The 25,040-nt window shown below is 33.7% G+C and overlaps 1 protein-coding gene across 8 annotated transcripts in view; it reads right to left on the reverse strand.

Annotated features, from left to right (window-relative positions):
* Positions 1–25,040, reverse strand: part of LOC127871517 (multiple epidermal growth factor-like domains protein 11) — a 177,800-nt gene that overhangs the window by 128,064 nt on the left and 24,696 nt on the right. The window contains exons 3-6 of one of the 8 annotated variants that reach the window (XM_052414529.1): positions 8,461–8,595; positions 8,103–8,330; positions 1,444–1,653; positions 701–838 (exon numbers count right to left, since the gene is read on the reverse strand). The exons of 4 other annotated variants lie outside the window; for them this stretch is intronic. In XM_052414529.1, the coding sequence (XP_052270489.1) occupies positions 701–838; positions 1,444–1,653; positions 8,103–8,330; positions 8,461–8,595 (711 nt within the window). Of the gene's footprint in view, positions 1–700; positions 839–1,443; positions 1,654–8,102; positions 8,331–8,460; positions 8,596–22,606; positions 22,745–25,040 lie in introns of all 8 variants that reach the window. 3 more of the 8 variants (XM_052414528.1, XM_052414531.1, XM_052414527.1) reach the window with 3 other exon arrangements.

A 25,040-nucleotide genomic window follows, 5' to 3' on the forward strand; every position in this document is an offset into this window, starting at 1 on the left:
GTGGCCAGTTTTGAACATAGTAGCATAGGTTGATTTACTTTGTACATGACCTCTACATATCAAATATGACAGAAACGGACTTTGCATAATAAGAAAAGATGCTTTTTAAATGTTTTCGCTATGAACCTTAAAACTGGTGGCCCCTGGTGCGAAGACACTTTTTACAACCGTTGCATAATTGAAAACACTTCATAAAGGACCCATATATGATGCGAAATAGCAAAGAGAAAAACAATGAGACGTGCAGATTTTAACAAGACGATGTTTTAAATCGGTTCCTCATATTTCTATGTAAAATATATCACCACATAGACATGAGTTGATTTTGACCGTACTGTTGGTGTGTACATGCTAAATACAAAAAACAAACATGGTATGTTTAAAAAGTAAATGACATAAACAATATATGTCATAAAATATGATAAGGAAATTGAATTTATCAGTAACGTTGCTACTTAGTTTGTTTTTTTAAAAAGAACCATAATAACAAAACTCAATCTTTTATTTAGTATTAATATATTGTAATAAGAATAGCATTTATAATTTAATCAAAAATTTGAATATGTTGCCGGAAAACTTTACGATATTTTCTAAATGAACAGTTGCACTCTTCAAGTATGTACGATTCCTTTCTTAAAAACACATTCATCATTAATGGAGGGGTACTTGGTTTAAGTAAAACAATATACGGAAGTCTTACACTGATTACATGCCACACCCTGCCATCCGTTTGTACAGCCTGGATTTTGACATTGACCAGTGATTAAATCGCACGCCTTTCCGCCAGAGCAGTGACATTCAAGGGCACACATATCTCCGAAATGTCCAGGAGGACACTCTGTTTTGAAACACATAATGTATGATTAACAAGAAATTCAAACAGGAACATTGGATACCAATGAACATACGAACTACGATGGAGTTATACAATGCAATATTTTTAAGATAACGTACGAGACGATACATATGTAATTCATACTCAGATTTGAATTGGGATCCAAGCCCGTAAACGTTATTGAACGTTTGCTGTATTGTGAAAACCTTTATTTCATCAAAGAGTAGTTTGTAAACATTACTTAAGCATAAACCGCACTCAAAATTCATAACTGAATAAAGGTTAATATATAGTTTACAAATTGCAATTTATTATGATATTTTCTATAGTCCAGAATAATAAGTTTACAATAATCATGTGTGTTTGTATCTACACATGTGGCGACCATCCTGAGGTTATACATTCAATATAACCGTACAGTTCTACCATTATCAGTAGTAATCGTAATAGTATAACTACATGTAGTCGTAGAAATAGCATCACTACCTTTTCTGATATTTTTTTTCATTTTATTTATACTATAAGAATTTCCACTGTTGTTTTCACTAAATAAGTAATATTTGAGACTATTAAAAGTTATTTTCAATAATAAAACAAAGCTGTGCTACCTGCTTGATATATTTTGACTTCACAAATCGCCATATACGACTGAGTCCATTTTCTCAAAATGAGGTAACGGAATACTTTCTTATTCAGGTGCAGAAGAACCCCGTTTTCTGAACTTAGATTGTTGATAATTTCAATGAAAGTATTATTGTCACCACCCAATGTTTCATTTCGGACATAAACATACACTGTAATGCTTTGATCTGCGTTGTCTACAAAAAAAAACAAGATTCCATACTTTGCATACACATTCAACAAATCATTCTAGAATGACTATATAACAAATTCGTGGGCTCCACGCAAGACTATCGTAACTCACTTTTTGAAAATTTTACAGGAGAAGCAAAAAACATTTTATTTTTCTTAATCCTTTTTTTAAGACAGAAGTTCCTTAATTTGAGTACAAATAACAATCTTTTAAATATGAGATAGTAAAATCTAAATTAACCTTCATCATTTTTTTTTAACTTTTTTTGAGTTACGATACTTTTTCAAGGAAATTGCTAAATTTTTTGGGTGGATTTTTCAACGACAAAGTATCGTAACTTGAGTTACGATACTTTTGCATGCAAAATACCATAAAAATGGAAGTAATTTTTAGTTGCAAAACTATCGTATTTTTAGTTGTTGAAGTTTTCAGCTGCTATAAATTATAAAGATTTGTCTGCTTTAATTTTGGCAACTTTTATAATCATTTCTAATGGCCAGACTTACAGTAAGTTCATGAAAATCTAAACAGAAACATAATATTTTGAAACTTTATTCAATAACTCTTGAGCAGTATAAACCATTTATATAAACAATATTGATTGTTGTAAACATTGTTTTTAACTCAACAATACAAATCAAGAAATAATGAAAATATTTTTGAAATTTATCAGTAATTAAATACTCTGCTCTCGTTTAGTTGGTGTTGAATTAAAATACTTGTAATAGTATTAATTTTTTTTTCATATGTATTTCTAAAAGAAAATAATCTTTATAGATGCACAGAAATCTAAAACAAAAATGGGATTTTTTTTATATATATATATATTTAAACTAAAATCCAGAATCATTATTATTAATTAATATACACTATTGTCAAGACTATTATCATAATTATTGATGGTTAAAATGACAATGCTTGTAAATTGCACTAAATTTTTGATGGATTGGAATTTGAGTGCAATCCAAAATGACAGCGTTACAAGAAATTACCAGAGACGGTAATTTAATCAATTGCAAATATCAAAATTATCAAATGGCCAGTTAAAACCTGTATATGAATAGACTGTTACCCTACTCATGAGGCAGAAGTAGAAAAATCAATGGTGCACCCTTTTAAAAAGGTAGTCTGCACAAAGACCTATGACGTCTCTAAGTTTTACTTGCTTATAGAAATCAAATCATCCCTCATAAGAATATTGTGCTGGGTCTTGGTATGTCTCTTTATTGCGTAAAAGTACATATAGTTACAGTAAATTCCTCACTTTCATAACAAAACTGATACTTAAATTGATTTGGATAACTGATGTCCATTTTTATGGTTTTAAAGGGGCCTTTTCACGTTGCGGTTCATTGACATAATTTAATAAAATTGTTTCAGATTCGCAAACTTTCATTGTAATTATGATATTTGAGAGGAAACAGTAATACTCAACATTTACCATGCTCTAAAATATCTATTACATGCATCTTTTGACGATTTTAAAAGCCTGAAAATTATAAAGCGTTGCAACACAAAACGATTGAATAATTTGGAGAGTTCTGTTGCTGTCGTTAAATTTTGTGATGATACGAGTATTGCTAATATTTAGTATAAAATACATCAATCAATGTGTAAGCACGGATAGCCAAGTGGTCTAAGCAATAGACTTTTACTCCGATAGACTTACTCCAGGGGTCAGACGTGGTTCGAGCCCAGTAGATGGTTACTTTTTTCCTTCTTTCTTTGATTGTATTCTTGTTTTTTTTAATGGAGATCCAATGTTTACATTTATCAATTTAAAGCATTTAATGAAAAACTTCAATACATGCCAAAATCTGTGAAAAGGTCCCTTTAAATCGAAATCAATGTACCTGTTCCCGCACTGTTGTACCATTGAAATAAAAAATGTATTCTATAAACATGCCTTACAGTCATAGAAGTTATCCAAGGATGTCTATTCAACTTTACTATTCCTTAGACATCATGACACACCATTCCCTAGACTATCAACCTATTTTGTCTATTTTCTCACCATTCCTTAGACAACTGATCTCAACTTGATTATTCGCTAGAAAACTGACTTCAACATCACTATTCCCTTGACAAGCTGCCTCACTTTTCCATAGACAAGTGACCTTTACTTCTTTTTTCCCTATACAACTGACCTCAACTTCACAATTCCATAGACAACTTACCTCAACTTCACTATTCCCTAGACAACTAACTCCAACATCAATATTCCATTGACAAGCTGCCTCCTTTTTCCCTAAACAACTGACCCTAATTTTACTATTCCCTATACAACTGACCTCAACTTCACTATTCCATTTACAACTGACATAAACTACATATTCCCTATACAACTAACCTCAACTTCACTATTCCCTAGACAAATGACCTCAACTTCACTGTTCCCTATACAACTGACCTCAACTTCAATATTCCCAAGATAACTGACCTCAACTATACTACTAGTATTCTATAAATTAGTTGTCTCACTTTCGATTAATTTTTGACCTCAACTCCACTATTCTGTTGACAATTTGCCGCACCATTGACTATCAGCCTCAACTTCCGTTTTCTTTTGAATAGCTGCCTCAATATTCCTTATTTTAATGACCTCAACTTCACTATTCCTAGACTTCTTGCCTGACTATTCCCTAGACTTCCAACCTCAACAATATTATTCGTATCCCTTTCTACATGTACCTCACTATTCCCTATTACCAACTTATATCCCTTTATTCACCAAACTACTGACATCCACTTAAATATTCCATTGCCTGTCTACCTCAAATTAACTATGCCATTATCTACTGACCTCATGTTCACTGTTCCTAGAATAACAACCCCAACTTCAGTTTTCCTTCGACTACCAATGTTCACTTCACTATCCCCTTGTCTGCCTTTGCATTTGAATTTCAAGGGGTCAGCGATTCGAGCCCCGTTAAGTGTTACTTTTTTTCCTTAATTAATTATATTCTTCTTTTTTTACTAGAGATTTTTAGATAAAATGTTTACATTTATCAATATTAAGCATTTAATGACACACTTCAATACATGCCAAAATCTGTGAAAAGGCCCCTTTAATTAATTTTCATAGTTGAAAACAATCGTTTTTTAAATCAAATAGTACCGGTAATATTTATATGGTTGATGTTTTTCCTAACAATTCTCTGCATCCTTAAATCCACATACATTTCAATGGGTACAACCTAGGTAACAATCTTGTCAAAGATGTATGACAGTGTTTGCCTATCAACTTTATACATCGATAAAGAGTCTTTATGTTGCATTTTCCTAGTGTTTTAATACGGATTTTAATTTGCAAATTAATATTTTGTATTAAATACCTTTCCTTAAAGACCTAGAAACATTTGTTTTGTAAACTGGCAGTAAAACTAAAGTATGTTTCGATGTTGACATTTCTACAATATTACCCTATTTTACACTAAGCTAAAAACCCATACCAACACATTACTCATGAGCTGCAAAACTAAAAATGAATCTACATGGTGAATGAACAAATCTACAGAAAAAGTAGATTTTCCAAATTGCTATATCATTTCTTCCTATTACTACACAACAAAGATTGTCAAACAGTTTTTCAGATTATAATTCAACTCTTTTTGAAGAGATTATAAATTATAAAGTTGTTTATTTCGCTTACTGGTAGTTTAGGTATTTGCTAAAAATTGGAAATATTCAGTTATTCAATTTTGCAATTTTGGCCTTCTGGCATGAAATCTCTCCAACATTTTAATGGCTCTCGGTAAAGCTCAAGGAGAAAACATGGTTAAGGTCTAGGCCAAAAAAAAAACATTATCAACAATAATGATGGATGAAGAATCTAAGTTGCAATGATCGTTCTGAACAGAAAACAGAAAAAAATCAACAAAAGGATATAAAACGCACTTTTTTTACTAATGTGGAAAACCTTAACCAAAACCATGCTGAACATAAAATAAAAACATTCCAAGTACTAAGTTTTAACAAATTTCAATGTAAAATGTGCCCTGAAAACTCAAGTAACGTTAGTTGTGCATGGAATAATTATCATAATGTGATGCATTTTTGTATGCAAAACTATCGTAACTCAAGTTACGATAGTCTTGCAGTGAAAAAAGCTAGTTTTGAGTTACGATATTTCTGCACTATCACCATTTCAACTATGAAGATTGGAAATATAGTGCTAGTAGTTTAACAGTACAGGTAGAACATTTAAATACTATGAAAAGTTCAGAAAAGTCAATTTCTGAAAAAAGTGGAGTTACGATAGTTTTGCGTGGAGCCCATGAATTGTTAACAATAATGCCATAAAATAAAAGAGCAAAACCAGAAGTTTTGCGGAGTGGGAATTCAGTGGTCGGTTTCATTATAAATTGCTTTATTTAAAGCGATCAACATTTGGTAATTTAACATTCAACTTGCATATAGTTGGTCGACAAAACCTATTATGCTAAGACAATCCATAGTCTGGTATATTAGTTATTGCTTTGTTCCCACTATCGCTCAATTAGCAACGAACGACACAACTGACCCAAAGTAGGTATATTGTGTCGTTGTTTGAAATTGTAGGCTTAGATGCGATATGATGCGTATCCATCCGTTTAGATGCGTTGTTTTGCGGTTGGTGGCATTATATTTTAAGAGTGCAGTTGCCACCAATAAACACGGTCTGATCTTAAGTGCCGTGTTTATACGGTCCGTTTGGGTTGTTGAAATTGCGTACTCGTGTGGATTAAAATCCCACTATCAATAAGATATGATTTCACAAGTGAGAACGTTCTTCCACATAGTAATACGTTTCACAAAGTTTTACAAGAATCAATGCACTTGGTAACGATACAAAACGATTTTGGTTGAGATTTATCTCACGAATAAAACCATGAAATACACGACAAGTCCACAAGTGTACACAAGTAATAATTGTTTTACGCCCAACAGACTTAATTGTATTCTTAAACATTATTTTAGAACCTGACGTTTTTGACTGCGATCACCACAATATGTAAATAAGTATAAATAAGATTTTTAATGTTTATTTTATATACAATACATTCTCATATCATTTTGAAAATCCCGATTCACAATAGATCGCCGTTGTACGTGTTAACCAAATAGATTGGCGACCTATTCAAACTTTTCCCTATTAGCGTGATTTACTAGATTGACTACATTGACCGTTCATGATTTATTAAGATATTTGAAGAGATCTGAATATATCTACGTCAAAAAACTGCCGTTACTCGTCCACTCCATATTCAAGTACTAAACAAGCGATGTGTTTGTGGAACACTATGTCCCCATATATTTGACCTTTGACCTTGAAGGATGACCTTGATCTTTCACCACTCAAAATGTGCAGCTCAATGAGATACACATGCATGCATAATATCAAGCTGATATCTTCAATAATGCAAAAGAGTACAACATTAAATGAGCGATTTTGACCCATATATTTGATCTTTGACCTTAAAGGATGACCTTGAAATTGACCTTTCGCCACTCAAAATGTGCAGGTCTATCTTAAATATAGCAAAATGTATTGCAAATGTTAAAGTTGGGGCAAACAAACAAACAAACCAACGGACAGGGCAGAAACAATATGCCCCCCACTATAGTACAAGCCACAAATTGTGAAAGTCTAATATAAGCCTGAAAATTGACATATTGTTACTTAAAACGATATTACAAATTCGTATCGAACCGTGACCTTACATATTGGATAATTTTAACAAATCCACTATCCTATCCCAGTATCAGGATTCTGACTTGCCCCTGCCTATATGTATCACATAGAGAGAAGCAAAACTGTGCACTATGCCATCGTTTGTCTTCGTTGTACCCTACAGACAATGTCGAATGATGGGCGAAAATTTATGCTTGGCCGGTGAGATCTATTGTGTACTACGAAAGAGAAATATGACACACGACTGAACACATAAATTATGTAACTGACAAGTTTTAAAGCCGAAGAGTATCGAACCACTACGAGGTAACTTTTATTATCTGTTCTGAAAATAAAACATATCCTCAAAATGTACGTGTGCGCTTAAAAACTCAATGACGTTTTTCAATTGTTTTATTTGTAGGTGATCACGGATGAGAATAAGTAGACATGTGTTGACGTAATTTGAATACACCAAACATACCCTTAATCCTGCTTATTTAAGTTTATTGTTGAAATTGGGTTCAATATATACATTTTACGTAAAATAAATGTTAGATGTTTTCGTTATACCAAACACTCAGACGATTATCTCAGAATATTATGGACCAGTGAAGAACACGCGGACAGCAATAGCAGTCATGGTCATTGTTGTCATTACATTTAGGTAGGTATTTAAACAATTTGTAAAGAATCACCGCATCCAATGGTTTGCGTCGTGTATCATTTTTGAAAGGCTAAGACGCTAGTTAGTTTAAAAGCAGTTCTATTTTTACAATTTACGCAATTAACAAACTTACCAACGCGCCCAAATAAACGTAAACTTGATCCAAGTATTTGTCGTTTCAGATCAATTTGTAACCACGGTTGATCAGAACCATCAGTAGCACTGCATTTGGAACAGTCTGTTGGATTGCTGTTCCATAACCATAACTTTCCATCTATTGCTCTGGATGCGCTGCAGTTTGCATAGGTGCTTGACTGCGTTGCAGTTACCGAGTAATTGCCAGACAAGATAATGTTTTTATCTGAAAGAGATGTTTTGTTTCGAAAGTATACTATATGTTTGAATAGACTCCAAACTTATGCAATATTCAGACTGTAACAAAATAAATTGCCTTTTTAATTTTTTTTTTATAACATAACATGCTTTCTTACCTATAGTGCAATTATCACCACCCCAGCCGTCAGAACAGCCCGATGTGCAATTACCAAAGATATTGTTGCATTGTTCAGCAGTATCATTGCAGTGGCATGCGTTCGAGCAGTTGTTACCAAAGTGACCAGAACATGCTGCAAACAAAGCGTAGCAATGGGTATATACGATTTGGCATCATCTGCAAATGTTCTTTTTGTATGTAGTATTTAAATGAGCAAATTTTAAATAGTTTAATAAACTCGTTAACATGTGTATCAGCCTCTGATTTGTTTGGGGCCTAATCGCCATATTTGTGCAAAATTGAAATATCTTGAAATTGATACAAGGAAATGTTTCCAATTTTCCAGGAGTTTCGGAAATATTTAGTTGTTGTCATAACATTTCGAAACAAAGGGGTAGCTTATTTGTTTTAAATTTTGATTAAAATAAAAATTAAAATAACAGCGTTATGTAATAATTTATTTGAAGCAGGAATCAATGTTGAGTATTCAGCAATCAACAGGCGTCACATCATCAAACCTTTGTGGTTATATCAAAGCTAAAAAATTATTTTAAAGTACCTTGTTCATACAACTAAATACACAAGCAAACTAATAATTTCACCGTATAAAGGTTCCATGAAGCTGGGTAATGAATCAATACAATGCTACAGATATATTATTGAAGATGTGTTTGGTCAATAAGTGAATATTAGGAAATTGAACTTTAACAATAAACAAGGCTTACACGAAGAAACACAATTTTATCAGTTATTTGTTGTAACTGTGAAAACCTCTCGCTGTACATGCAATTTGAATGGTAAAGTGAACATCTTTTTTATTTCTGTTTAATTTATCAAATCTATCATTCAAGGCTTGAATAATCAAAAATGGGAAGATGTCCTGGCATGTCCGATTGTGTCAAAACAATAATCTTCGGATGATTAAACGTGTAAAATGTTAAAATTGCGAAACATGTCCCGGTCTTGCGGTCTTACAGCATTCTTATTGCGACTCTAGCAGCGGTATGATCGCAAGCGGCTCGCTTTGTGGATGCTTTAACGTCGCTGATTATCGATGTAACCGATTTTTTTTATAATTTTGTGCGGATCGACCGATGTCATAACGTAGTATAGAAACGCTTTTGTCAAGAACTCACTCCTAGAGTACAGTGGGAACGACAATGATGTGTTTCTAAAGAAAGTCAAATGTTAGGCTTCCTCGGAAATCTTTCCAGGCTTTAAACAGCACTGAACAACAGTAGACTTAAAGCATAGTGCACATGTTGCTCTTAACAAGATGTTAACTTCCATAGACGTTTGCAATTAAATAAGTAAATCGTATCTAATTCAGATAGCAAGACAACGATTATTTATTAGAGAATATGGATGCTTCTTTCAGATAAGATGTCACGATCTTGATCTTTGTACCTGTGTTAGGACGTTGCCAGTAATCACACTTGCACTACCAGTTCACACAGCTTGTAACTATTCATTTTGTTTAATTGCGTTATATTTCTATGTTGTTGTTAAGCTATGCCGTTGTAATCTCAAGGAGCGCTCAGCTATGGAAGATAAGACGGCATAATTGTGTGTTTGAAGTTTGTTTTACTGCGCGTCACGTGAATACACACATGATAGTTTTGGTTATATATGTTTTCCATACGCATAAACATTGTTACATATATAATTTATTGAAAGTGGGTCAAAATATAACTAATTCTAATAATATGAAGGGGCATACTGTTGTTAAAGATCAGCTTCTGTCCAATACATTATAAACAGTTTCAATTACTAGAGAACACTGGCTTACCATAGTTGCGTTATAAAAGTAAACAACTGATGCTTATCTTGAACGGTTTACTATAACAATGGTTACTGAACTAAATTAATCTATTTTGTCAAGATAATCGAACATAATTGTGTTATTTTTCAATGGTATCTAACATGGCTTGTATGGTGATGCACAAAATAAACGATAATACTTAGTTCTTCTTTGACTTTATATTAATGCATAAACATTATATGTACATATTATTTGGTTTGCATGATGATGTTGCATGCATTAAAGATAAAATCGTGAAGACTGTCCCCAATAATTTGATAGCATATGGACGTAGAAATAAAGTTAAACCACTATACGATCTTGAGTTGCTATTGTTAATAGTCAAATGTGCAAAGGTGTTACATCGATCGGTCTACATTACACACAATAATGTGTGTATAATAAGGAGTGTAATAAGTAATTTATCAAGTAAAAACAAGTTGCCAAGCAACACTGTATACAATTCGACTAAGTATCAGTACCAACACACCAGAAAACTGATACAATTTGCTTTATCAGTTCATACTATAAAAAGCTGTGATTGTCAACTGTCAAAGTGCTTTGTGAATGGAGTACACGCGTTTTGAGCCTTCGTTTTGGGGAGTCGTCTATATTTTGATGTCCACAAAATCATCCTATAATATATATACTGATATTGAAACTTTTGGAGGTCATTACAGGAAAATCGAGCAGCTTGGGGATCGTCTAGACCAATCACACGTACAAGAGATGTTAATATACCGATTAAGAATCGGATATGTTTCATCAGAAATTGTCGCTGTCGACTTTTGTGCAATCGGGCATACATCAAATATTGATAGTCCTATCCTGCACACGATCTTAGTCCGCAAATCCGATCTACAAAATTGGCATCCGGTTTGATTATGAAACATCAATTGCCAACTAACATTTTAAATACGATAAAATAAAAACCTATGACGAAATCTATACATCGGGGGCCTGTAAATGCTGACCAATGCCGTAAATATAAGTAAAGTTTTGCAGACTAGAAACACTGATGAAGTATTCGAACGCATATGGACACAATTATTTAAGAAATATGAGCATCTTCGTTCTGCTCGCGAAAGGTGTTCACGATAGAGGCGTTACGCGAAGCATACCCTTCGGATAACTGAACTACTGACTACTGAACAATGTGCGGTAGTGGTTTAATGGTGATGGAAGTGCACATTTCTGTCTATTTTTGTGACTAGGGAAACGACGAAATCCATCAAAGTCGTCTAGTCTATTATGGGTTCTACATGTAAACGCATGTTTAACAGTCACGAGAGAAATAATTACACCTACGCAAATACATGATATTGAGCAACCAAGAACGGATACTTATTAAGTGCCTTTTTAATATCGTTATTATTTGTTTCTTACTTTATCATGGATATATATTTAGTGTGATTTTTTATTTAACTCTTCTACATGCAGTGGAGTTGTCTAGATGAACTAACCAGGTATCTAGGTTTTCCTCTTTAAATTATTTTCTTACCTTGTGATTACCCATTAAGCTGTTGAGCACGTTTGAATGACATCTTACAAGGTAACAAATACGAAAATATTGTTTAAATGTTAATTGTATGACGTTCAATTTGTGAAATTTAGAATAACTTACAAAAAAAAAACATTTAAGTAATTGATATCCATTTTATGAATTATGATATTATATCAAATGGCGATCATACGAATCAATGACTATAGAGATATATCATGTTGTTTTGAATATTTTTCTCACTTGATTGCCTAATTTAATCCTTTATCGCATATTTGTTCTGTAATCGAATTGTTGAAAGAGTCGTGTTCCCCAATAAAAAAACGTCCATTGGTGACAATGATATTTTATTTTTATTTTATTTCATTTGTATACCGGGACAGATTTCTTTAGCAAAACACCAACATTCCAAAGTTAATGTTGATTTAAATCTTGCTTATGTAAAAATAAGCACATATTAAGCACGAGTCAGATTAACTTGCTAAAGACATTCATCATTTATTGCATGCATGTTGTGAGCATGATTAGATTATTAACGTTCACAGTCCTAGTAAAATTGTATTATTTCGTCATACACACGAACTTAATAATTACGTACTTAATGAGTACATATTGTCAAAGCATTCTGTATGGTAACTCTCAAATGCGTATGCTGTTCAGCTGTTTATCACTCTACAGTCGTTATTGTGTTCAGAAGTCCCTTCGGTGGCAAACTTTAAGTTTAAACTTACACAAAACATTGTCTGTGAGTGAAATGAGCGAAGCGATTAGAGCGCAGGCTTTTTACGCTATTTTGATCCTTATACGCGCAATATTTCCAGTATATATAATATATTTAAAATACTTACAGTATCAAAGAAAAGTAAAAAAACAAACATGAATATTTCTTAACAAATACAATTATCCTAACGTTTTGTTAGGTATATGAATTAAATACGGCATACACGACAACAAAATAAACAATACTCAATTTATAGAGAAAACTAAAAATCTATGTTAAGAACGTTAATCACCAAAAACATAAGTAAGTTTGATATTACATTTTGTGTGTTTTTATACAGTTGTTTTACAATTAGAGATAAAAAAATACTGCCTAATAGTATTATGCTATATAAAAACTACAAACAACAAAAGTGTCATACGAAGGTTGATGACAATAGGAAAACCCTAAACATAATAAGATTGGTGTGAAAACGTTAACATATAAACATTATGCAACATTTTAGCATCTAAAATCGTTTATCAATGACCTCTTGTTTCGTTATACTGATAATCTCGAGTCATGATCGGATTAATTCATCTTGCGTTAATTTAAATTATGTGAAGCGCACTTTCAAGGGCTTTCTATTAGGTCCGCGCGCTATTACCTAATGGACAACTTCAAAAATCATAGGAAAACCCCAATCTTTTTTTTTGACGCGCTTCCAAGCAATAATTGCCCTATATATTTCTTTATTTTTGTGCGCTCTCGTTTTTTTTCTTGCTGTAGCACTAAGAGCAGGAGGTCCGCGCTTGAGCTCCGATAATTAATAACATAAGGATTATTCATGCCAACTACGTCATGCTTCCGGCGCTGCCCGAAGCCAATCTCGCGTTCGCTCGTAAATTTTCGGATTCCGTCGCAAAAAAAATAAATGGAATATATTGTCCCACATAAAAAGGAAAACGAGCATTTTGTATCTCGTTAAATACATGTTACAAGACCAAATCTATCGTTAACATTTTGACTTATGCTTTAAGGAACACTGTATTTTGTATGGGATAACTTTATTTTACCAAGTATTCGCTGATTTTGGTAGTTTTGGGAACTTTAAACGACACAGATTAATTTTATAATACTAAATGATGAGTATCATGCTTATGATTATACACATATTCGCTTCTCCATCTGTAACGTACTAGTTTAAATGGCTTTATTTATTTCGCTCAAGCATTCACGCCGTAATGACCTTAATATGTTACTGATCAATTTGGCAGAATTATTTCCCTTTGATTTATTTTCATTGAATTATATGAAAGCACCAACTAGTTGTGAACTCAACTCCCTGTTAAACCGATAGGCGTATATTAATTAGGTGAATGACATTATCAGTAGGTGATATCTAAAATTCGGTTGGCTGTTTTTGCAAAAGTGAATGGTGACTTTTACGATGTTTTGTTTTAACTATATGTTACATAACATTTATTGTGATATGTAGGATAAATCACATGTAAAACCTTTACAAATCACCATGATTTATTGGAAGACCGGTATTCAGTTACAGATAGGCGTAATGTTATACAGTTCCGTTACAATGCAAGATATACATTGATGCTTGTTACGAAATCACTGCTTTGACTTACAATTAGAGACTCAACTGGATTTGAGGTGGCCGTGGTGTAATGGATAAGGTGTCTGCTTAGTGACCGGGAGGTTATGTGTTCGATCCCCACTGTGGGAGCGTTCTTTAGATACCAAGTACTGGTTCTAGGCCCAGGAAAAGGACTAAGGAGCGTTTCAATACACCCGAGGCTTTCGATGTAATCGAGCTAAAAAAAATAGGTTTAAACTAAACTTAATTCGACACTGCTGTGGGAAGCGTGTCTACAATCAACCAAATCGTAGCCGGTAAAACGTATTGAAAAACTCAGCAATTTTCTTTGTGAACCTCTAACATATCACATGTGTATCTGTTTTTCTATAAGCTTAGAATGAAAAGGTACGGGTATGGTGGTTCCTTCGTTCAAGATTTGAACTTATTTTCCCAACACTTTGCGGATGTCGCTAAAACTATTTCCGAAAAATAAGCTGACGTGATCGTTAATACATCAATAACTACCGCTATGATTTAACGCATGTTTCCAAAGAATTACAACTGCTTTCGGATTTTAGGATATAAATTTGCATTTTTCAACATCTTATGGTGTTTATTTACATAATTTTTCAAATCACAAGCAGCGTCGTAGCCACGCTGAGGCACACTGAGGCAATTGCCTCGGCTAAAATTTGCAGAGCAATGTTGAGATTACAAGGAAAAAAAATAAAATCTATATAAGAACTTGAGGCAATAAAATGAATTTTAGGCACTATGATATTCTAAAAAAAATATTATCATTGAGTACAATTGGTTCATGTTGAGGCAGATAATTATTTCAATTTAATTACTTCAATTGATGCAAAAATGGCTCAGCAAAATGATTTGGAAAATCCGTATATTTAAAAAAAAGCGTCGCGTTGTACACTTCGATGCTATAATCATGGTGGAAATCTATCTATATATCGTCCAGTAAGGTCGAACACCTTCTGGGGACATAGACCTGTCGCGCGTCAACCGACAAGAATGTTTTTAAGACTGAAATAAAACAGATATAAAAGAGAGAAAGAAGTGTGTTATTATTATTAAAAACAGGTTAAAAACAGATCAGGTATGCTTATGGGGAGATATGTTCAACCCGGCTAACAGCCAGGTTGAACTCGGGTCCAGGGAGGGTGACAAGAGGTAGAGCATTCCAGTGGATGATTGTTCTGGGAAAGAAAGAAAACTAATGATAATCGGATGGGTTTGGATGTTCTGGAATGCTTTTGTATGGGAGGTTCTTGATGGTCTAGTGATTGGTTTGAGGTAGTCAGGTATAGGAGTGGCTACCTGGTTATGCAAGATGTTATGAAACATAAGCAGGCGCTGGTCAATACGGCGGAGGTCAAGGCGTCGCCATTTTAAGGAAGTTAGCATGTCTGAGACACTGGACAGCCTACTGCAGTCCTGTTTGGCCCAACGGGCGGCCCTACGCTGAACTGACTCAATCTGTACAATACGAGTTGCGGTATGCGGGGACCACACGGAGGAGCTGAACTCCAGCTGGGATCTGACCAGTGTCTTGTATGCGGTGGATTTGAGTTCTGGAGAATGTACTTTTAGGTTGCGTCTGAGAAAACCTAGTGTTTGATTTGCTTTTTTGTGATGCTGTCGATGTGTGTATTAAAAGAAAGGTCATGAGATATAGTGACGCCGAGGTATTTAGCAGAAGGGACAGATTCTAGAATGGTAAGAGATATTGTGTTGGTATGACTGTTTTGCGTTTTGTGATTTGGATAACTTGACATTTTGATGGATTGAATTGCATGTCCCACTTTGTTTCCTATTGTTCGAGTTGTTGTAGATCTTGTTGGAGTAAGCTAGAGTGAGAAGCAACAGTGAGGGAGAGATAGATGACAGTATCATCAGCAAAGAGTCTTACTTTAGAGGAGCTGACATATTTAGGAAGGTCATTTATATAGATGAGGAAAAGTAAAGGTCCGAGGACCGAGCTCTGGGGTGACATGGATGGTACTGGAGGTGTAGCAATTGACAACTACAGATGGTGACTTATTGTCCAGGAAACTTGTTATCCACTTAAGAGTATGGCCTCTAATTCAATAGTAGTGCAGCTTATAAAGTAGTTTTTCATGATTAACCATATCGAACGCCTTAGAGAAGTCAAGCAATAGGAGGTCAACTTGGCTTCTTAGGTTTACAGCCTGAAGAATATCACCAATGAGCATTAGGAGTTGGGATTGACATGACCTCTTTTTTTCGAAACCCTTGCTGCACTTCATAGAAAAGATAAGATTTTGTGAAGTGCTTAGTGATGCTAGATGAGACTATGTGTTCCAGGGTTTTACACAGGATACAGGTAAGAGAGATAGAGCGGTAGTTAGCTGGGTCTGACTTAGAGCCTTTTTTGTTAACTGGGACCACGTTTGCCATTTTCAATATTTCAGGGAGGGAGCCATGCTGCAGTGATTTTTTTAACAACTCTAACAAGATTTGGAAAAGTTTTTTACTGAGATTTTTGAGAACTATTGGTCTAATTTTGTCAGGCTCTGCAGTCTTATGAGGATTGAGATTTTTCAAGAGTTTTTCGATACCATTTGTGGATAGTTCAATGTCAGGCATGGGGTTATGAGGACTCTTCCTGTATCTGCATTTTCCTGTACCTTCATTTCGACCAGGGACTTGAGCGAGATAGGAGATTTGGAAGAAAATACAGACTGAAATTGTTCATTTAGTGCTGTGGCTTTGTCTTGGTCAGATGTGTGCAGTTTGTTGTGTCTTCTGAATGAGTCGAGAATGCCAGTTGAGTCTTGCTTTGCGTATTTGAGTAATGAGTATAGTTTTTTGGTGTTTTGTCTGTTATTGCGGTATTCATGATCTGTTGTACTGTTGATGTTGAAAGGTAGTTTTGGTAAGCTTGTCTTGTTTCTTTTCTGCATTTATTTTTTAAGAGCAAGGTAGTTTTCTTTATGTTTGTAAGTTTTGTGTTGCATGTATCTTTTATCTTATGTATCCCGTTTCCTATAAAGACGTTTGAGGGTGACCTGTATCCATGGGAGCTTGTTTTTTGAAGATGACTGTTTTGACGGGATAAAAGTGTTAACCCGTTCTTCTATGGACCTGGAAATGGAATGCCAAAGTTCTTCTACGGATTTGTTCTTATAATTGTTTGACCTGGTACGAAATTTATGGAGTTCATTTATGTGGGTCTTAAAGTCCTCCCAGTTTGCTTTTTTGAAGAGATGTAATTATCTAGGTTTTTGAGGTTTTATACAGGCAGATGTATTCGTGTATTTGTGACGTCGGAACGTACCGAGCTAGAATCGGGTGTTTAACGGCCAGGTCCAGGTCATATGTAGCGTCCACGATTCTTATAATTTAGGTATAAATGTGGTTTAAATGGCCTTTGAAACGCACCAGAAACGTTCTAGGTACAAAACATTTTTAGTGTGTGTGGAGGGGGGCATGCCCCCGGGCCGCCCTATAATGACCTAAGGTACTGCCTCGGCTAAAATTTGGGTCTGGCTCCGCCACTGACAAGAGGTAAAAAAAGTCATGCAACAGCAGCTCATGATTTATACAGACATAATATGTTTAAAAAAATCTCATACACGAAAAGCAATAAAGAGGTTATATTTGCAATTGGGTTTAGTTGTCGTGTACAAAGTTGATTCAAATCATGTCCCGCAATAGTGAAAACTTGAAACATCTTCCTGTAAAACATGATGACCAATGAGTTTGGTATTGGCCATTTAACATCGTCTATTGGTCATCAAATAAGTACATATAAAAAAATTTGAAACGCAAGACCCAGATATTAGTAAATATTTGTCATTTAATGTCATTTGATAGCCGTCTATATTGTCCATGCACATGGGGTCTAAATCGGCCCCGCACTGTTAGAATCTTTTTCTCTAAAAATTCTGTCTAGAACGATCCAAAATTATATTCTAACATAAAATACATCTTCATGAAAACCTTGGTACTTGGTCTTTAGCATCATTTAGTAGCCGTTCACATATTTTGGTAAATAATGTCCATTGTAGAAACGCGCTCGCTGCTTTTTGTACATGGAAAAACTTAAAAAAACGATTCCCTCAGCTAAGATCATTCATGTGCTGCAACTTGAATTCAGGTAAACGAATTAGGTCAAATATGCCCAGCCTTATGTAATTAGAATTCATTCTTTACTCAACTTTTTTTGTTAAACCAACATCCACAGAAAAAAATTGATTTAATCATTACGTAATTAAATAAAAATACCCCATGAATTATATGTATCTACCTATTTTCTAATTACTTAAAGATTCGTTTTGAAACATATGTTATTTTAAGTTCTATTGCCGACCATATTGCCGAATGCAAAAAGTTAAATGTAATAGTCAATATTACTGACAAGAAATTGCCATCACTTTACTGGATACCTAAATTACATAAAACGCCATATAAAATTCGTTTTATCGCTAATTTAGTGTCTTGTACCACCAATCAATTATCAGTGTATCTTACATCTGCATTAAGTGCTATACGATAACATATAGCTAAATAGTGTAAGAAAGTTTATGAAAATAGCTATTAACCTATTTTGGTCAATAAAAAACTCCTTAGAAGTAATTGATAGAATTGAAAAGAAAACATATAAGGTGTCACAAGTAAGCACTTATGATTTTTCTACATTATATACAACACTTCCTCACGCTTTAATAAAAACCAAACTTTATTGTTTGATTGAAAAAAAACGTTTGCTAGAGAGAAGTGTTCATATCTAGCTTTAAACACTAAAATAGCTTTTTTTACTAATCAGATATTAGATAATTACATCATTTGGACTTGTCTTGACTTTTGTGCAGCACTTATTTTTCTTCTGGATAACTTGTTCGTTGAATTTAATAGTAAACTATTTAAACAAATTATCGGCGTTCCGATTACTAATTGTGCGCCACTTATAGCTGATCGTTTTTTATATTGCTATGAAAGCGATTTTATGTTAGAAGTATCTAAAACGAACTAAACTACCAGATTTAATTCAATGTTTAACCTTACTAGTAGGTACATTGATGACATACTGAATTTAGATAATCCATTCGTTGAAAAATATATTCACAAAATCTACCCGAACGAACTAGTTTTAAATAAATCGTGTCAATCCAATACAGACGCTGCGTATTTAGACTTACATCTTACTATTTATAATAATATGATTAAAACTAGTTTATACGACAAACGGGACGACTTTAAATTTGAAATTGTGAAATGTCCGTTCCTAGATGGCAACATCCATAAAGGTCCATCCTATGGTATTTACATTTCGCAGTTGGTATGTTATGCCAGAGCATGTTTCTGTATTAAAGATTTTAATGATCGTAATCGTATATTAACAAAGAAATTGCTAAAACAAGCCTTTTTGTATCATAACCTTAAAAGTAAATTCGCTAAATTTCACTCAAAGTATGGCGATTTAATTTCAAAATATAATGTTTCTTTAAAATGGCATTTAATCAATGATATTTTCCACCCATCGTTCTATGGAAATGTTTTAAAGCGTGTTCGCAAATTAAAAAATCTTAAAGAAAATGTTTATATTAAACTTTTCAAGTTAATAAACTCATTTTTATCAAAAGGATAGGATGTTAACGTACTTAAAAACACGTGCTTGTTGGTTTTCGATTCTCTATATCTTTCTTCTCTTAAAATTTGGTCTCATTAATGGAATTGCCATTTTATACGTTTGATTCTTAAATATTTAATCACCTAATATGGTTTTATTGGTAATTCAATTTTACAGTACCGTCCCATTAATATTTTTATTTTTATGTGACAGTACTGCCCCTGGATTTTGTTCACGTCATCGTGTCTTCGCTTGTCAATTACGTCATACGATACTCTTTCTCTGTTCCTGGCTACATTGATTTTTGTGACGTGATCGCTTTTATATTGCTTCATACCACATACTTTAAATGTTTTAATCTACATACATAGGGCATTGGTTTTAAAGCGTCCAATTTTAATTATATTTTCTCTCTGACAGGCGTTTCTTGTTTGATTTTGTTTTTGCAGTCACATAAACAACTAAGCTATGTTATATGGATCTTTTACACCCATTATTGCTGCTTCTTCCTGTATTTGCGCGATGATGATCTGAAATATTAACTTCATACAGCTATATTCTTAAATCTTTTTCTATAAAGAAGGAATGTAGTTGACACGTGTTCGTGGTCTCATTTCATCGTTCCTCAAAAAGTTGTAACTCTGTTGCTCTGGTAACTTTTCTACCATTGAGTAATTAAATGGTAATTAAATTGAATGCGTTTTAATTCGCTTTTATTATTGTTTAATTTGAGTTACAATGCTATGAGGTTAAATTTCTTTACACTTAAATGTAAATGAATATTGCTGGGCCAAGTGTGAGGTTGAGCGCTCTAAAACCGGTTAAAACCCCCAATGCTTTGCATAGACCGTTCCAAGGCGGTGACCCCAGCTTTATTCTTATATGTGTTTATATTGTTTTGTATTGTGCTGCTTTTTGCTGTTTTGTACTGTTTGAGCAATTGGTCACTTGCCTTAAATAAAGGACCAACTAATTGTTTATAATAAGAATTCAATACTACTTCAGCAGCTGAAGTTTCACTTTTTTATATTTATACTGTTAGATACATACAATTTCTTTTAGTCATTTTGAATGGTTCTTGTGACGAATTTTTGAAGCTTTAGGTATCTGTTGTAACAAATTTGTTTTCTCATTGTTCAAGAACATAATTGTCACATGACAATTCGTTTCATGATCGATAACAGCATTTGGTATAAGGTTAATCTCAAAATATCACTTTGACATTTAACATGTTATGCTAAAAAAGCATATTTTATAGTGTAAATGATATTTTGGACTTCACCTTTGGAACACGTATTTAGCAGCCTTCCCTGATCGCAACCTAATTTACAAATACCAGTGGTTTTGTCGCATGTAGAGTCAGCTTTACAATGGCCACAGTTGTTCTGACAATCAGACCCATATGTCCCATTTAAGCATTTTGAAACGTGTTCGGATAGTTCAAATTTTATATATTAAAAAAAAGTTCAAAAATAACTATTTGTGCCATTCATGTTGTAGATATGCGCAAAAACAAATACGCCATACATTTTAAACAGTCGGGTATATATACGTCATTGAAACGTGTTTACAATAGATTTTCCGATATGGTGAAGTTCTACGATTGTTCAGAATGGAGAGTTCATTATTAAGGATCTAATAACATATACTGACGTTATAAATGTAGCGTTAAAAGTATAAACAATTTTAAAAAAAGAGCTCAAACGTTAATCTGAGTTAGAGAAAGGATGTCATAATTTAAGAAAAAAATTGGTTATTCAATAGCAATTATTTTCTTAACTGCTACCCTGTGGTTATTTTACTGGGTAAAGATTACATGGCCGAAACATTGTCATCAAGTTTGTTTGATGATGCTAGGATTAAAAGTATTAAGGTTTAGAGTGGTCACGGCTAAAATTTGACATTTTTAAAACTTCAATTGCCATAATTTAGAAAAGGTTAGGACTTTCTGATGTGGTTATCGAGCTCGGTCGATATATTTTGCCCGCACACATTTTGATCAAGTTTAATTATCATACAATTCAAATTAATTCAGTAATAGAGAGATAAAAGCTACATTGGTCTTTTTGGTATAATTCAGAAACGAATCAGGTAATCTGGTTGGTTATTGAATATTGGAATACGTATACGCCTACACTCATGATTATCCATGTTTGATGATCATTCGATTTAAAATATTTGATTTTGAGCAGAGAGCAGAAAATAATAGCTGGCCATTATTTATATTATTGAATGGCCATATTTCAGAACTACTTCATGCAATCTGGCTTGTTGTCGAACTCGGAAAATAAGAAATTATTGCAAAGTTTATAACCAAGTTGTATGATTCTCATATATATTTGTTTTATTAAGACAGCGAAGATGAATTTCTTGGCCATTTTATATGATTAAACTGCCTTGATTAATGCGTGATTAAGGCGATCTTGCTAGTTATTAAACAACGAGTATATGCCCAAAAATATTATCATCAAGTTTTATGATGATCCGACTTAATCTATATGTGTTAATAAGCAGAACATCTTCCACTGGACGCCGCCTGCCCGCAAGCCGATATAAGATCTATAATAATTTTGATAAAGTATATCGAATTTGTATGTTACGCAAATGTTTGAGATACCAATTCGGCCTTACGCTAATAAATGCCTCTCTATTTACACAACCGTTTCCGCGCTACATTTTGTTTTAAAAAAGGAACCGCTCTTTTTGGAGTGTGTTCTTGACATTAGAATTAATTCACGGGTTGCGAAGTCAGTTATAACCTGCAGTAACCACGTTTACATTTAGGTTTCGTGAGTATACATCACAGACTTCTGAATTCGAATTCAATAGTTGATGTCAATTAGAAGTTAACTGATATCATTTTATCCTCAAATTTTCGTAACAGCGTATAAGTATAATAACACATAATAATCATCATTAAAATGGACATTTAGACATTACCTGTGTCGCACGTATTTAACTGCCAGCCCGGTTCACAACCTATTGGACAAACGCCCGTGGTTTTGTTGCAGGTCAAGTTGGCTTTACAATGGCCACATTTTCCCTGACAAGACACTCCATATGTCCCATCTGCGCATTCTGCAATTTGTAACGAATATAAAAAGAGGATGTTCAGTCGAAACTGACCTAACGGTCACCTGAGAATAACGGTCATCTGCAGACAACGGTCGGTATGGATTCACCGCGACGAAAATCACTCTATATTACACTGCGGAATAACGGTTAGCGGTCCAAAGCGGCCAACGGCCACTATATTCCACGTCAATGACGTCAATGGCACATGACAAGCTTTATTTACGAATGAATGAGATGCATGAGTAAACAATTATACTAGCGTTGATAAAGTCATTGATTAAGTTTAACTATATGAAATTAAATCAATTGTTAAGATATTATTCTGCATTATTTAATGTAAGTTAATTCTGTTATTATTCTTAGTTATCGTCAACGAGCCATTGTTCACACTGTATGCAAAAGACTGGGTGGGGTAACGACGTAGCAATACTACCTACTGACCAACCATCTTAAAATTGTGATTCGAAAACAACGGACACCAGTGGACAACGGCCACTTTGGTCATATCTCTTGACTGACCGCTGTTCTCAGGTTTGACTGCATTTTGACTTGCATATATCAAGCGATCAGACAAACACGATTAGGAACATATCCACATCTAAAAACAGATGTCACTGTGAGTAGCACGGTACAATATTGTTTTTGAAAATGCCACAATATGTAATATTTTTCTGTACTAATAAAATTGTGTTGTCGATGTCAACATTATGGTTTATACATGGGATGATCTTAATTTATATGTTGAGTAAAACCCTAATAAACTAACAAACATTGAAGTCGCGCAGCTAAACGTTATTGATCTCATAGGTACCTACCATTGACCATTTAAAAAGCACATAGACCCGCAAAAATCAACGAATATTGTGTACAACATTTCGAAAAATAAAAATCAATGTTCCTTATAGCAATAGCCAAAATTTCAACGCTAGCTGTGGTGTGGTAACATAAATCCAACAAGATAGAAAATGCTCTTTTTTTCGGGACAATATATTCAACACATATTCATCTGCCAAGTAAGTGTTCGTGTGTCGTATGGATAGATAACGTTGCGGGAATTCAAAATGAAATGTATTGTTCCACACAAAAATAAAAACGATCATTTTGTATCTCGTTAAATCTATGTTAACATACCATATAAAGCGTTAAAATCTTGGATTTTGCTAAAAGGAACACTGATTTTTATGGGTTAACTTATAATATATATATATGTAATAAGCCATGTAACTGACATTTTTAAACACATTTTTGGTAAAAATAATGTTTTTTTTTAATTTTCGAATTTGACATAACAAACACATGTCATTTTCTGAATGTTAAAAGTAGCGTAACTGACATTTTGTTAAATTTTCAGGTGAAGCAAAAAATGTATTATTAAAATAATAAACATTTTTCCGTATTCAAATTGTCTGATTAGTATTATAACAACACTCAAAACAAAACTCCAAATTGATATGTCTTTTTTAAAACAATAAAAAATTAAGGAAGAAGTTACAATAATTTCAACATTGAAATATTTTGAGCGCAAAAATAGCGTAAGTGCTCTTACTGTATTTTGGAAAATGTCTGAAAATATGCATCTGAAAAATTCACAAAATGTCAGTTACTGTAGTTACTAGTTATTACATTCAGTAGACGAAATACAAAATAATAAAAATAAATAAATCTGCAAGGCCCACGATTTTGGTATTTGATATGTAACCTCATGCTCTGGTAGCGCATTGCACGTGTAATATGATTTTAATATTTGTCAAATTATGTTTTATGACTGCCCTCTATCATGTTCACGTACCTATGCTCCTTATTTGCTACGCCCAGGTGGTAGCATATTCAACTCTGAGCCATGCGGTTTAAGTGGAGATTTTTTCTCAAAACCGCTCACTTGCCCCGTGACCTCATTAATTCTACACAACCGGGATCATTTTAAATACATGTTTGTTCATAGAGGACAACTCAAGACACTTCTGTGGCATTGCGCAGAATTCTGCTTACTGATAAAGGATGATTTAGTGTGAGGATTAGGTTCACGAACACACGGATACCCAAACGGAATGATGGACGGACAACGTGCATCATGATATCTCAATAGCTAACTATGATAACGTTGTGCTCAGATGAGCTAAAATGTTGCTGGCTTTGTTTACGTTAAGGAATTGTATGTTTATGGACATGACCAATACAAAACAATTCAATTCATATAATTGGGTACATAAATACAAGTTATAAGAAACTCACCGCATTTGAGAAATCGTTTTAGATCCAATATGTTGTAGTTTAAATTTAATTCATGACACATCAAAAT

This window comes from Dreissena polymorpha, chromosome 3 (assembly GCF_020536995.1).
Source record: "Dreissena polymorpha isolate Duluth1 chromosome 3, UMN_Dpol_1.0, whole genome shotgun sequence".
Classification (NCBI taxonomy): Eukaryota; Metazoa; Mollusca; class Bivalvia; order Myida; family Dreissenidae; genus Dreissena; species Dreissena polymorpha.